The sequence below is a fragment of the Mastigoproctus giganteus genome, chromosome 4 (assembly GCF_048544385.1).
Source record: "Mastigoproctus giganteus isolate SK-2022 chromosome 4, ASM4854438v1, whole genome shotgun sequence".
Lineage (NCBI taxonomy): Eukaryota > Metazoa > Arthropoda > Arachnida > Uropygi > Thelyphonidae > Mastigoproctus > Mastigoproctus giganteus.
In genome coordinates this window covers 93,821,825-93,837,786 of record NC_143578.1, presented here as the reverse complement: position 1 = coordinate 93,837,786, position 15,962 = coordinate 93,821,825, and the positions used below count along the sequence as shown (strand labels likewise).

Sequence of the window (15,962 nt, the reverse complement as noted above, 5' to 3'; positions counted from 1 at the left end):
CAATTTGCAAATTTTCTGCGATATGCATTCAAATAATTTTCATTGCCACATGTAGCAAATGTTGGGGAGTTACTCCATGACAATCAGATCTACGAATTTCACTCATTGCCATCATAAAGGGAGTAATTTTCAATCCATTTTTAAATTTTCTTGCATATCCCAAATATATATAGCTGGAAAAGAAAGTTCTTCTGCATGTATATCAAATATGAAACTTGTTGGAGATGATTTCTGACCCGGTGCTATACATAAATATTTATTTTCAGACCATACTAATATTTGTTGTTGAATTAACAATAGTTATTATTATTATTAGCTATATGGTGCAAGGAAGCCTGAGGCTTATGCTGCACCAGCCAAAAAAAAAATTCCCCGAGTTTCTAAGACACATTTAGAAATCTTGTAGTGTCCATGCCTTGCATGGTATGAGCTGTTTTGGCTGCACATGGAGGACCAACATCATATTAGGTAGGTGGTCATAATGTTTTGGCTCATCAGTGTATATGTCAGTAAAAAGGATGTTTTGGGAGAATGCACCCAATACTCATCATTCTCTTGTTGGCAATGCAACGAGACATGATAGATTCAAGGTTCTCTTTTCAAATTTACATTTTGCTGACAACACTAAATTAGATGATTCTGATAAATTTACTAAACTCAGATGTCTGATGAATCATTTAAATGAAGTTTCTTCAGTATGCCCTATTGGAAGAATTTTATAGCTTTGATGGGTCAGTGTGTGAATACTTTAGAAAACATGGATATAAACAGTTCATTCATGGAAAACCAATTTGTTTTAGTTACAATATTTTGGTGTGTGTGTGCTACAACACTTGGATATTTGATGTGGTTTGAACTGGAGCAGGAAAAGAAATTAGCTTTGGGTTAGAAGGAGATCTTGTCAAATTTAACATTAGCATTAGCAGAGGCATACAATGCAAGAAAGCAAGTTTATGCAGCATCAGCCAAAAAAAAAAGCTCAGATTTCAACCCTCCAGTTCGTTCCAAATATTATTATTATTAGTTATATGGTGCAAGGAAGCCTGAGGCTAATGCTGCACTAGCCAAAGGAAAAAAAAAAAAAAAAAAATTCCTGAGTTACGCTAAGAGAGAGAGAGAGAAGCAGAAGGGAATCACTAAGAAAGAGAAGAATGATGATATCCAGCTCAGGACCCTGGGTGTGCCAAGCCCATACTCACCAGATGTGAGCCCCTGTCCAACTCAGCCTTAAATTCAGCTATCAACTTCCACAACAAAAGATGGAAGTCTGTTCCACCAATCAATTACCCACTGGCTAAAGGCAAACTTCTGCACATCTATCCTACAGCTGTCTTTCCTCAATTTGAATTTATGCCCTCTCAGGTGATTAATCTGAACAAGAGGAAGGAAGAATCCCATCAGCATTGAGCATGCTCAAACCATTCAAAGCTTTATCAAAGCCTCAATCAGATCACCTCGCAGGTGCCTAATCTCCACACACTGTAATTTGCAAAACTTAAGCCTTTCTTCGTAAAAACAACCCTTTGTTCCATTCACTAATCTTGTTGCCCTTCTCTGTACTTGTTCCAACAGCTCTACATCCTTCTTAAAATGAGGCCTCCAGACCTGTATACAGTACTCAAGGTGTGGCCTGACCATCGCCTTATACAAGGGGATAATCACCTCCTTATCCCTGTTAGAAAAATTCCTGTGTATCATTGACAAGACACCATGAGCTACTCTTGCAGACTGTCTGTACTGCTCAGAAAACTTCATATCTGACTGCACAATATGCTACTCTGGGGTTACTGCTTCCCATATGTAGTACTTTACATTTGTCAGTTTTGCTGAAATTCTATTGAAATGCAATCCAAAACTTTTTCATTTATCCTTTGACAACTTTTTTTACTAGTATAAAGCTAATCGCAAAGTTAAAAGAGATGTCAATCAAAGCTACAAGAACCAGTCGTGATAACAGACTCGAAAATTGTGCAGTGGAAAAGAAAAATGTTAAAAAAAAAAAAAGGGATAGAGGCTTGTTTGACCTTAGAACAGATGCAAATGATGAAGTATTATTATTATTATTATTAGCCATATGGTGTGAGGAAGCCTGAGGCTTATGCTGCCTCAACCAAAAAAATAACAACCGAGTTACCCTTAGAGAGAGAGAGAGAGAGAGAGAGAGAGAGAGAGAGAGAGAGAGAGAGAGAATTAGAAAGGAATCACCAAGAAAGAGAAGAATGATGATATCCAGCTCAGGACCCTGGGTGTGCCAAGCCCACCCAGGGTCCTGAGTGGGCTTCGCACACCCAGCCCCTGGGGTTATTTGGTGTGTAGATGGAATGATAATAATGTTGTGAGCCTTTGTTCAAATGCAGTGGGGGTTATACTTATTATTTAGGCTTCATGCTATTCATCAGTATCTAAAAATACAGAATTGGTATTCAAGAAAAAATAAATGATACCTCTAAAAAAATCTAGCCTCTTACATATTTGATCAATGTAGCTGTGAATAAAACCTGGCAGCTACATAGAATATGCAAAGGCAAAGATGTAATGGACCTATTAGGTTTTTGTAGAACTGTAGTTAGATTTTATTTAGAAAGTTATTGCAATACACCACAACAAGGCCAGTGAGGATTGTTGTTGTTATTTGGTTTTTAGGAGCATTAGCAACTAAGGCCATGTTGCTCCGGAGATATGCAGTGGTCATTCCCTGACCTTTCCGTATCCTCCATATTTGGTGATCACGGGCTCGAACCCCGGTCTAATCAAGAAGCGTGTGCTACGCACTGATGCTTCTGCCCACCTGGCTACAGAGGCGCCTGCCAGTGCTCAAACCAGTTTATAGTAAAACTTGAATGAAAGTTGATTTGATATACATGCACATTGGGTTGTTCCCCAAGAAAATCAAACACGATGTTCACATTGTTACATGAAAACAACAACAACAACAAGATGCGAGAAATATAATAGAAGGTTACATGGAAAATGTGGCAAGACTTACCATATCCACTAACACTTAAATGCCGACTGGGCTAGCCGGGTGGGTAAAGTGCCTGCCTGGCAACCCAAAGGTCGCGGGTTCGAATCCCGCCTCGGGCTTGGATCAAAGTACTGCAAAAACCTTGGGAGGTGCATTATGGCCACAGAAGCTGATGCGCCAACAACTACAAAACAAAAACAAACTAACACTTAAATAAAATAATTTAAAAGGTATTTCTTGGCTAAATGCCTGAGAGTATGAAGGAGTTTAATTATGTATGGGTAATGCACACACATCATTTCTACTACCAAGGCATTGTTTTGATTATGTAATTAATGCATCATTTTAATTTAATTATGTATTTAATGTATTGTTTTAATTATATCTCATATTGTGAATATCTTCACAATGAGTTGCCATGATATTGCACTACCTCGAATAAGTAACGCGTCACCTATGGAGAAGACTAATGTTACTTATTCTCGGTGAATACCACCACCCAGATGTTTTGAAGCTTATTGGCTTCTCTTTGGTTGGGTGGGCAGGTAACCTGTTGTTGCAATAGTGACAACCCCAGTTGTGAAGTATAACAACACAAAACGAGAGATGCCTGATTGTGTGCGTGGTTTAATCTAAAAGATATTTCTTGGCTAAATGCCTAAAATGCCCAAAATAATTTGCTTTTGTAAGGTATTTTCCTAGCGTCATATACAGCCACTCCCTGCCTTATGTAATACTCGACTTACGGAAATTCGACTTTACGTAAGTTTTTGCCAGCCAGTGCAAATTTAAAAAAATTATGGAAACGTATTTTGCATCCCGTAGGAATAAATGGAGGTATTGTGAAACATTGCAATGTGAACCCAATAACACGTTTTTTTTTTGGTAATTCGTTCCAAGACCTTGGAAGTTGAAATTTTTGCTATATAACTAAGCTATTTATCTCTCTAAAAGGTCATTTTTATATTGAAAATTGCACTACACTTTAATCGTTATCATATGTTCCATTATAAGAATCATTTTGAACGCCTTTGTGATATTTTTATAAAACACATTTTTGGAGGTCATGACCAAAAAACAATAAAAACAATTTGCACTTTCCAGTTTATTGGGCTTTTCTGTTAGCACAGTCTATTATAAATGGGTAGTAAACTTGATCTTATTGCATTTTATAACTGGAATTCTGTGGGTTTTTAAGTTACGGTATTGTGGTGAAATGTGTTACTCTTCACTGAAATCTTCAATCATACAAAAAACAAATAAATTTTCAGAATCTTCTCTTCATTTCTATTTACTTATTACAATGGTGAAGGGAAAGGGACCAACAGAAAGTGCAAGTGCTGGCAGTGCTAGGAAGCAAAACAAACTTGATTTAGAAATGAAGATGATTAAGAAGTACGAAATAGGACAAAGTTTGTCATCTATTGCACGGAATTAGGTCTTGCTGCTTCAACAGTGAATACTATTTTAAGGGAAGTGCGCATATAAAAGAACAGGATCAACAATGATCACAAAACAGCATTCAGGTGCCATATCGAAGATGGAAAATCAGATTCAGAAGCAAGTGCCCCTGAGTCCAATGGCCATTCAAGCAAAAGCAAGCAGTATTTATGAAGATAATAAGGATAAGTACGGCAAACCCCAAGCCAAGTTTGTGACATGCAATGGGTGGTTAAATAGGTTCAAGCATCGCACTGGTTTCCAAAACATTAAAATATGCAGTGAAGTCGCTAGTGCTAATTCTGCAGCTGCAGAGAAATTTTGTGATGTGTTGGAAAAAAACCTCTTCTAAATCTTCACAGCCCTCAACTTCCTCAGCGGCGTACTTATCAACTGGAGAGTTAATTCTGGGAATGATGCTCGAAAGATAACTTGCTGGCATTATGCCTGTCTCCTCTCTCTTTTTGTAATTTTACAATTTTGAAATTTTTTAATTTTGTACACTTTTGTAAATTTTCCTACGCATGAGATAAAAAAATTGAATAAATAATTCTATTTATATGTTCGTCAAACATTTCTTTTTGTTTCAATCAAAGTCAATCAAATTTGCTTCAATCAAATTTGCAAGTGCTGCATAAGCATTTAGGGAAATTCTGACTTATGTAGAGTTCCCCGCAATGCAACCCTTACGTAAGTCGGGGAGTGGCTGTATATTGGACGCTCTGTATTTTCAATGTAAATCATATTTTGATGAATAAAACTAAACTGCATTTCTCATGTCATTATGTTTTATTTGTCCTTATTTCTCACATAATTGTAAAATTAACAATTCTGACTTTAGGCATAAACGGGTTAAATTCAATAGTGGGATCAAATGATGATATTACCAACAGCAAATTGAAAATGGGAATCATTCAAGGAATTAAGCTTGAAAGCTACTAGGCATTTCAATAACTGACAAACTGAATAGTATTTTGTATCTACCTTCACACATGAGGAATTCTGTAGGAAATGGAGGCCAGAAGTTTATCAAACTCTAAGATCAACAGTGATCTTAGAGTTTGATACAGGGAGCTAAATGATTTTGAAATAATTGAGAGGAATGTAGAAGAAATTGGTGAAGTTAAACAAGAAAGGCACCTGGGGGTGGGTGGGATCTATCCAGTTATATTAAGGGAGGCAGCAAAGGAAGTAAGCAAACACTTAGCCATAATTATGAGATCATCCTTGGATTCAGGGGAGGTCCCCACTGATTTGAGATGTACAAATGTATCCCCAATTCACAAAGGGGGATCAAAGGGTTACATGAGTAATTTAAGAACTGTTAGTTTAACTTCTGTTCTGGGAAAAATAATGGAGTCACTGCTTAAAGAAGCAATGCAGGATCATCTAGACAAGACTGCAGTTCAGACACAGCATGAGTTTGTTAAGGGGAAATCTTGCCTGACCAGTTTTATTGGATACTGTGATGTGGTTACTAAAGAACTGGATGCAAAAAATAATTTTGATATCATATACTTGGATTTCAGGAAAGCTTTTGATACTGTTGCACATAAAAGACTGCTGTACAAATTGGAGCAGTATGGCATTATGGGCAAGTTGCTGCTATGGATAAAAGGCTGGTTGGACGGGACGAGACGGAGAGCGGTAATCAATGGACATTGCTCATCGTGGACTAATGTTATTAGTGGAGTCCACCAGGGTTCAGCATTGAGACTTGCATTGTATCTAGGTATCATAAGGGGGGCATGGTGACCAAGTTATTGAGTTTTTTTTTTAGATAGACCTAGGAACACACATGCACATACACTTATATTATTATTATTATTAGTCATATGGTGCAAGGAAGCCTTATGAGTCTTATGCTGCACCAGCCAAAAAAAATTCCCGAGTTACCCTGAGAGAGAGAGAGAGAGAGAGAGAGAGAGAGAAGTAGAAAGGAATCATCAAGAAAGAGAAGAATGACGATATCCAGCTCAGGACCGTGGGTGTGCCAAGCCCATACTCACCAGATGTGAGTCCCTGAGGGTTAATATATGCATGATTGTGTCCGTATAATAGCCTTAGATGATAATGCGCCAATAAAATCATGATTCAATCCAATCCTTGGGGCACCTTATGCTCCTAATACAGCCCATACATGGATTCCACAGGGTGTTGTGGTAGTGCTATCCATTTGTTGCATAGTGTGCCCGCTGGCAATATGTCCAGTAATGCTCATACATTGTCAGGTGAATGGTTGTAGCATTGAATGTTCTTTTCAAGTAGGTCCCAAACATGTTCAGTTGGGTTAAGATCAGATGAACTGGGTGGCTGTGGGAGGATTAAGAATTCATTGTTGTGTTCCTGAACCCAGTTAGCAACCTGCTGGACCTTGTAGCATGGTGCATTGCCTTGTTTATAGATGCTAGAGTTGTGTGAATAAACTGTCATTGTGAAGTATTCTTGCTCCACAGTGATAGAAAGGTTGGCATTGATTAACAGAGATCAGAAGACCCAGGGCTTGCCATGAAAACTGTCCCCAAAACATAACACCACTACCTGCAGCCTGCTAAATGGCAACTTTGCATTCAGGTGCCATGGCCTTGTGTTCTCTAAATGTGGATACGCCCATCAGCATGATAGAGTTAGAAATGGAATTCATCAGACCAGGTGACAGATTTCTATATGTCTATGGTCTAGTGTTGGTGCTGACGTGCCCATTCAGGGTCCAGTAGGTATGGGTAACTCTGATGACTGTCAACTGCCATTGCCTATATGAGCTAATGTCCTATGCATAGACCATGTGGATACTAGTCTTGCTATTCCTGCTTGTAGGGTGGTTAGCTGGACCACTGTGTTGCTGCTGTATCATGAGACGGGACGCGCAATGCCCACCACAGGCATCAACTATATGTGGCTGGTTGTTCAACTGCTGTCAAGCTAGTCACAGTAGACTTACAACACCACAGAATGGGAGCACTTAACTATGTTACCGTTGTCAAGAGACAGGTACCTGCACATATTGCTCTTACAATCATTCCACATTTGAAGTCTGAAAAAACTTACTGCTCACCTGTTCTTTCTTACAGACACTTGAAAACTGATTACCATTTGTATGAACTACAGTTTTATATCAGCTATTCCTTACTTTGAGCCTCCAGCATCATAAATCAGTCCATTCCTACACAAGGGGTTGTTGCTAATGCAAAGCAACTTGGTATTTATATAACTTTTCTTAACCCTCAATATTTAAACTGATTATATTAATTCAATGTTATTGTAGCACTCATTATGATTTTTATTAGGATATCAAGAATTCAATGCAAAACTTTACTTTCAAGAAGGTTGACATCAGTAAAGATTCCTGTTCAGGTAAGTGTAATGGTTATTCTTGTTTAAGAGTCAGATATATGTATGCCATATTTTTCTTTGTATTGTGTTTTTTTAAATATTGGAAACAATAAATCCTCATTTGACATTATAGATCAGGGGTTCCCAACCTTTTTCAAACATCGACCCCTTACAATAAAAAAAAATTTCCATCGACCCCCCCCCCCTTTAAAACTTAATTATTACTATAACTCTAAAACAATATGTGTATACTATATAAACAGTGTTATATTTAGATTTTGTTCAGATGGAAGGACAATCTATGCACAAGTAGAATTTTAAACTTTTTTTTTAGTCTTCAACACAAAATTTTTGAATTTTTTTAATGCCTAATTATCTTCAATGGAAACAAACAGGATTCTTAGAGCGGGCATTTCCCTCTACATAGCACCCAAAACACATTGTTAAAAATTTCAAGATAATTATGATAAGTGTTTGGATTTTTTAATCAGTGATGTATTATATTAGCTCTAATAAAATTTTTTTCGACTGATTGAAATAAACAAAATGTTCCAATAATAATTTATTGTACAAAATAATATTACATACGAGTATGAAGTCAGTAATAGTAAATAGGAAACGTAAAAAAAATATTTATGAACAATAGTACAAAAAGTGTATAAAAATAAAAGAAAATAATATCATATTTATATTATTAATGAGATGGTTGGGCTTGATGTTTAGATATAATGTTTGAAATGTTTGGTTCAAAATTACTTAATATTATTTGTAAATCTCCGTGTTCTGATATATTTAATCTACTTCTACTTTTTCTTAATAAATTATTCAGGTGGCTAAAACCTGCCTCCACTAAATAAGAACTCGGAAAGGCTAACAATAAGAGTTCAAATATATGTTTTAATCCTGGGCATTTTTGCCGTATATTTTTTGAATTCCAAAATTTTGCCTATCCATTTGTTTTGAACAAAACTTTTAATTCAAGATCTTCTCTAATTTCAATTAATTCTTCTTGTAAAGAAATATCTGTTCTGGTTAGGTCACATCCAAATGGCTCAACAATCCACGATGGTACATCCAACTTTTCGAGATGTTTAAAGCAAACATTCATATCTTCTTTCAATTTTTTTCAAATAATTGGTATATAATAGTATATTGTCAGCAGAAATTTTATCTTTTTTGAGAATAGACAGTTGTCTTAAATTTTCAAAATAACGAAAATCTGATTGATTTAGTGTGGTTAAAAAAAGATCAATCATAGAACGAAACCCAAGAATAATTGGCCGACCGGGCTAGCCGAGTGGGTAAAGTACCTGCCCGGCAACCCAAAGGTCGCGGGTTCGATTCCCGCCTCGGGCTTGGATCAAAGTACTGCAAAAACCTTGGGAGGTGCAATATGGCCACAGAAGCCGATGCGCCAAAAACTACCAAATCAAAAAAAAAAAAAAAAAAAAAAAAAAAAATCCAAGAATAATTGTCCGCGCTTGAATAAGATTAATATCTTTTCCTTGTAACTTATTTTGGATATTGTTAAATTGGGAAAACATATGCCTTTTTAAATCTAATAATTGAATTCCCATAAGTTAATCAATTTGAAGGAGAAATTCTACAACTGTATCGAAAATTTCGACTAATCTCTGTAAACAGTTGCCTTTGCACAGACAGCCAGTGCACATCTGATTGAAACAACAAATTATTATATATTTCGTCATTGCTATCACACAATTGTGCAAAAAGACGATCATTTAAAGATTTCGATTTTATAATATTTATAGTTTTTATGCACAAATCTAGACGTCATGAAGTTTTTCATTAATTTTTTTTGCAACTAAATGTTGTATGTGCAAAACACAATGCACTGTTTGAACGTTCTGGACTTTTTTCTTCAGATGAGCTAAAAATCCTCTATATTTGCCAATCGTTGCAGGTGCTCTATCACAAGCCGCCACAATTATTGGAAATAGGTATTTTATATTTGTCTAAAAATTTTTCAAAAAAATCAAAAATAATTTTACCTGTTGTGTAAGTCTCTAATTGCTCAGCAGTAAGAAATTCTTCTGTTATTTCTTCTTTTCTTGAGCTATAATGGTGAATGTAAATCATCAATATGCTCATTCTTCTGAAAGTTGCCTTGTCTAACTGAATGGCAAATTTATTTGTTTGTAAATCAAATAATAAAGTTTAATATCCTCGGCCATTTCATCGATGCGACGTTCTTCATTACAGTACTTATTACCTCTCTTACTGCAGGTTTTCACCAACTGTATGAAGATATCCTCCTTTTGCAATTAAAAGTGATATGTTGTAAGATTCTTCCATTCCACGTTCAACATTTTTAGAAGTGAATGATTTAAAAAATTGACTTAAGTCCCGGTTTTGAACGTAAAAAAAATTTTTCTTTCAAATTTTTAAAATACTCTAAATTATTTTCTTTTTTATTAGGATGCATTCTTTCAGTGTGCTCTTTCATCTTTGATGGCTTCATAGCATCTTTAGTAAATGTTTTTTCACAAATGAGGCATTGTATCATTTCCTAGCGTAGAAATAAACCCTAAGCTTAAATATTCTTGGGAATACTGCCAGCACTTTCTTTTTGGTACAAACATATTTATTAAATTTCTTAAAATTAAATAAAAATAATCAAAAATAATGAAGCAATCACGTCTGACAAATAATTATTATATATATATACTTACAACTATTTGCACAAATTAATATATTTTTATAAACTGCATCTACCACAAAATAAATGATAAAACTAATGTATGTTTAAATTTTGACTTTACTCGTTGCACTTTAAATCTATACTATAACTCTGGTCACTGAAACAAGAGAAATTGCACATGATTGTTACGTAGTGTTCACGTGAACAGTAGGCAGGCTTAAAGGGCCAGTATTACATTGTACAACTTTCTAGCTGCACAAAAACACTAAACCAGACTTCTGAACAATACGAAAATTTTAAAATAAATGAATTTAGTTAAGAAAAATGTATAAAAAAAATTAAATACAATAATACAACATAGATCTTATTTAATCAACCCCCAGTCGACCGCTAATAGTTCATTGACCCCCAAAAGACCCCTAAAGGTTCATCGACCCCTTTCAAATTTTCATCGACCCCCAGGGGGTTGATATCGACCCCATTGGGAACCCCTATTATAGATTATACAGTGCTCATCCATTCTAGTATACAAGGTTGTGATCAAAAAGTTCTAAGACTTTATTTTTCTGAAAATGATTAGCATGTGTGCTACGTTTTTATAAGTGGTCACCCTTCAAAGCAGTTTCTCCTTGTTGAGGTTTTGTATAGCCGAGTGGGCAGGAGCGGGAGTGCAGTAGCACACGCTCTTTGAGTAGACCGGGGTTCAAGCCCCTGCCTGCTGAATACGGTCGATCTGCCAACCCGCACTGGACCAGCGTGGCAGATTATGGTCCATTTCCCTCAGCATGAATTGTTGAGGAGGCTTCCACCCTGCAGTGGGTTGATAATGGCTGCACTTTACTTTTTTTACTTTATGGCAATAATCATGTGTTAGGTGTTTTAAAGATTTTACAAATTATTAATTGTACAGTTAGATAAAATAGAGCATTTATTTTTACTCCATATACCACTTTTTATCCATTTTTAAGCACATTCACATATGCACAAAGCTCCTTCACTATGCCCATCCATAGCCGATCGGGCTAGCCGGGTGGGTAAAGTGCCTGCCTGGCAACCCAAAGGTTGCGGGTTCGAATCCCGCCTTGGGCTTGAATCAGAGTAGAAAATGCAAAAACCTTGGGAGGTGCAATATGGCCACAGAAGCCGATGTGCCAACAACTAACAAAAAGAAAGAAAAAAAAAATGCCCATCCATCTGCATTTAAGTTTGACTCCCACTGGACAGATTTTCATGAATTTTTGTTTGGCTCTTTTAGAAAAATTTATTGACAGTAAAATTGAATATAAATATCAAATTATTATTATTTTCTTATTATATTAATCACAGCAGAAACATGAAATAAATATTATATTTTAATTGTTATTAAAATCCAGGTGGAAATAAGTATATTCCAAAAATGTTAACTGCATGATCTTAGATATGTGTTGAGATTTGATTTATTCTGTTAAATCAGAGATCAATGAAATATCTGTTACATTTCAATATTTCTTTTAAAAATCCTGAAGGGAATAAGTAAAGTGAAAAAATTGAGTGAATGTAACATTAAGGTATGCACAGTGAAGCAAAATGAATTACCTTTTTATATTACAGTTAATTAGTAATTAATTGCTAACAAGATAGTTATTTATTTTTCACTTATATTAATCACAGAAAAAAAAGGATTCAATTAATTTAAGAAACAAAAATTGAATGCACCCGTGAAGTAATAAACTGTATACATTACCAAACTTGTATAATTTTTTTTTGCATAATTTTATTTGCATAAATTTTTCATGAGGTAACTTCTCTTAAAGTTTACTAAAATGCTGCTTTTCTTTTTCTTTTTTAATGACCTGGTTTTGATGCATTACAGCAATCATTACTGTTGCACCAGACCTTTGATATATAAGTTTCCCAATGTTCTCTTACCAGTTCTGGAAGCATCTTTGGATGTCTTCAGTCACGAGCCTGTCGATCTCTGATTTTGTTCTGTTGGATTGGTTAGAATATCGTCAATTCTTCAACTTAATTTTGTTTTTGAAAAAGAAAAAAATTGCATGGAGCAAGGTCAGATGAATGTGGAGGATGGATTATTACAGGAATAGTTTTTATGGGCAAAATATTCATGAACAGAGAGTACGTGTATAGAAGCATTGTCATGGTGAAGAAACCATCCATTTTCCACAGGTGTTAGCATTTTTTGCTTTTTCCCTCAGTTGAATCAGAACCTCTTTATAATAGACCTAGTTTACTGTGTGACCATTGGTGAACAAATTCATAAGGAACACTATCCTAAAAGTTGGAAAAAAATGAGCAATATTGTTTTCACATATAATATTTGTAGTAGCAAAATGATGCAAGGAAACAAGCTTATAGGGCATGAGCAAGGGAAAAAAATCCACTTCTTTTGCCCATTCCTTTCTAATAATTTGTCCAATCTTTAAATTTGTTTATACTGCTTTCTGAAACAGAATGTTCAAGTTTATTCCATCAGTGTATTACTCTCTTGCTGAAAGCAAAAATCTGCACATCCAGTCCATCCATTTACAATTTAAATTTATATCCTCTTTTGTGTGGTTCATCCAAGAGTAAGGATGCCATTAGCATTTAGCTTATTTAGCTCATTTAAAGACTTAAAAAAATTTCAGTTAAGTCTCATCACAGAACCTAAGTCTTTTTTGGTAAGGGTATTTTATGCTCCTAACTAATCTTGTTGTTTTTCAATTCCTCTTCATCTTCAATTCCAAAAAAGCAAATGTTCAGTTGTCTGTCATTAAGGTCATGTTTTCATTCTTTTGGGACTCTAAAGGTATCATTGTTACAGATCATTTCCCAAAAGGTAACATCATCACTGGGGGTGTACTCTTGGTTAAGTTAAGAGAGAGTCTATGATGCAGGAAGCTATCTAGTGGTGTTTACCTTCTAGCCAGCAGTACTTTGTTCATAAGGCTGCTCTTGCAGTGGACTTTTTAATCAGGTGTGGCTTTAAAGATCTGCTGTACCCGCCTTATTATCACAAACTCTCACCTTCATTTTCCCTAAAATGAAGAAACATAATGTGGCTGCACATTTCTGATTAATGAGGAGAAATTAATGAAATGTATGCCTGGTTTTTGGTTCAAAAGAGGAGCTCTATTCAAGAAACCTGAAAGAGCTTATCTACAGATGGGAAAAATGTATACTGGATAAAATTTCTAGCTGCATTTTACATCCATAACTCAAATATTTCTAGGTGAGGGTAAATCCTTATTATCACCCCTCTTATGAAAAGTTTTTAGCCCAATATAGATTGCAGAGGTTTTCGTAAGAGGCAACATTACCAATCTGTTCTGTGACTCTTGTGTGTTCACAGAAAATTTCAGGTTTGTAACTATATTCTTCTCCTTTACAGAGGGTATGGAACATGAATGAATATGCCGACTGTTGAGAGAACCTAGCACCATGAAGTCATTGATTGACATGTTGTCAAAAGAAATTTATGAAGGCATATAGTAAACATTAGGGGTATCTTGTCCTTCATACACCACAGCCAAAAACTGCATTGCAGAATTTAAGTGTAGATGAGACAGTGTTGAAGATTCACCCTACAGTGGGGGGTTTAGGAGGTTACCATGTTGACACCTGCAAATGTGGATGCCATTCATGATCTGATCATGCAGGACTGCAAAATGACATTGAAGTATATGAGGGGGTAGTAGTAGTAGTAGCAGCTTGTGATGCAAGAAAGCAAGTGTATGAGCTTATACAGCATCAGCCAAAAAAAAAACACACCATTCCCTCCAAATGCCTGTCCAGTTCCTCCTTAAATTTATTTAACCTATCAACTTCCACAATGACAGATGGAAGTTTGTTCCAGCAATTAACCACCCGCTGGCTAAAGGCAACTTTCCGCACATCTATTCTACATCTGTCTTTTCTTAATTTGAATTTATGCCCCCTTAAGTTCGTAATCTGAACAAGTGGAAGGATCCCATCAGAATTCAGTGTGCTCAACCCATTCAAGGGTATAAAAAGTTCGTACCCTTACCTAGAAATAATAGCCCTGGAAAGGTGAAATTTCACAGGAACTTTAATCCTTATCTATGTACTCTCCATGTATAGTTACACATTTCTCCCATATATGGATCAGTTGTTTAATGCCTTGATCATAGAATCCACACTTTTTGCCTGAAACCACGATTTCACTTCATTGATGACTTCCTGAGATGAATCAGAGCGGTGTCCATGCAATGGTTTCTTCATTTCTCAAAACAAGAAGTCTGATGGTGCTAGGTCAGGAGAATAGGGTGGGTGCTGCAGTAGTTCGAAGCTGCATTGGACAACAAAGTTGGTGGTGGTAACAGCTGTGTGAGCCGGTGCATTGGCTGACAGAATTTGGACACCTTTGGTTAACATTCTGTGCCTTTTCACCTTTAAAGCATCGCATAACTTTTTCCGAAGATTTCTGTAATATTCTCCAATAAGTGTGGAACCACTAGGTAGGTAATCTGTCAGGATAACCCCTTTTCTGTCCCAAAACCGGACAACATCACCTTCTTTGCAGATGGAGTGGTCTTTGCATTTTTGGGAGGTGGGGAGGAGATGTGCTTCCACTGCTTTGACATGTCTTTAGTCTCCAGATTATATTGTACCAGTATAATCTAGAGACTAAAGACATGTCAACCAATCAAAAAAGTTCTCAGCATCTGCATTACTCAAATCCAACAGTTGGCAAGAGCATTGCATTCGACATTGCTTCTGCAAAGGCATCAGCAATCTTGGAAGCCATTGTGCGGGGACCTTAGACTTGCAGATGGTCATGTAAAATACTGTGGGCAGACCCATAACTAATTCCCATTGCATTTGCGATGAAATGAATTGTCACACATCTGTCACTCAGAACCAGCTGCTCAACCTTTGCAACCATCTCACTTGTCTGTGGATGTTGATGGCCTTCCTTCTCTTGGCTCATCAAAGACACCTGTACGACTGCACTGGAACTCCTGTTTCCACTTTTTTACAGTGTCATAGGATGGACAGTTCTGCCCATACACAGCTTTCATTTCTTTGTCAATTTCCTGAGTTTTCTTGCCCTGCAAATGCAGGAACTTGATCACTGCTCGATACTCCACTTTGTCAACTGTAGTGTCCTTCTTCAGACCGGGCTCCACCTCTGGTGTACAATCACCTACGGGAATGAAATTTCACACGTTAGTTATTGAATATGTAGACAACTTATATTAAAAACTGCATCTTTCTGCTGATGTTTTATCTAGGTCAGGGTACAAACTTTTTGATACCCCCTCGTATTGAGACATCATTCAATATCTCCCATGAGTGAACTCGCGATATTGTGTTGAATGTTTTAGGAATGAAGATTTCTTCGAGGTGGGTCCCTAAAGCACTGAATGCAACTCAGAAGCTGGAAAGAGTGAGGTGTTGCCATGAGATTGTGCAGCATTTTGAAGCTAAAGAAGTTCAGTTTTGGGGGAGGTATGTCACAATGGTCAAAACATGGGTACATCACTTCAACCTTGAAACAAAAAAAAAACAGTTGAAACAGTGGAAGCATCCCTCTTTTCTCCCTCCTAAAATTTTTCAAGC

General features: G+C 36.3%; 1 protein-coding gene across 1 annotated transcript in view; it reads left to right on the top strand.

Moving 5' to 3' along the window:
• Positions 1-15,962, top strand: part of LOC150086919 (uncharacterized) — a 290,440-nt gene that overhangs the window by 33,572 nt on the left and 240,906 nt on the right. Inside the window, exon 2 of the mRNA XM_090372322.1 lies at positions 7,693-7,759. Coding sequence (XP_090228448.1) covers positions 7,693-7,759 — 67 coding nt within the window. The remainder of the gene's footprint in view (positions 1-7,692; positions 7,760-15,962) is intronic.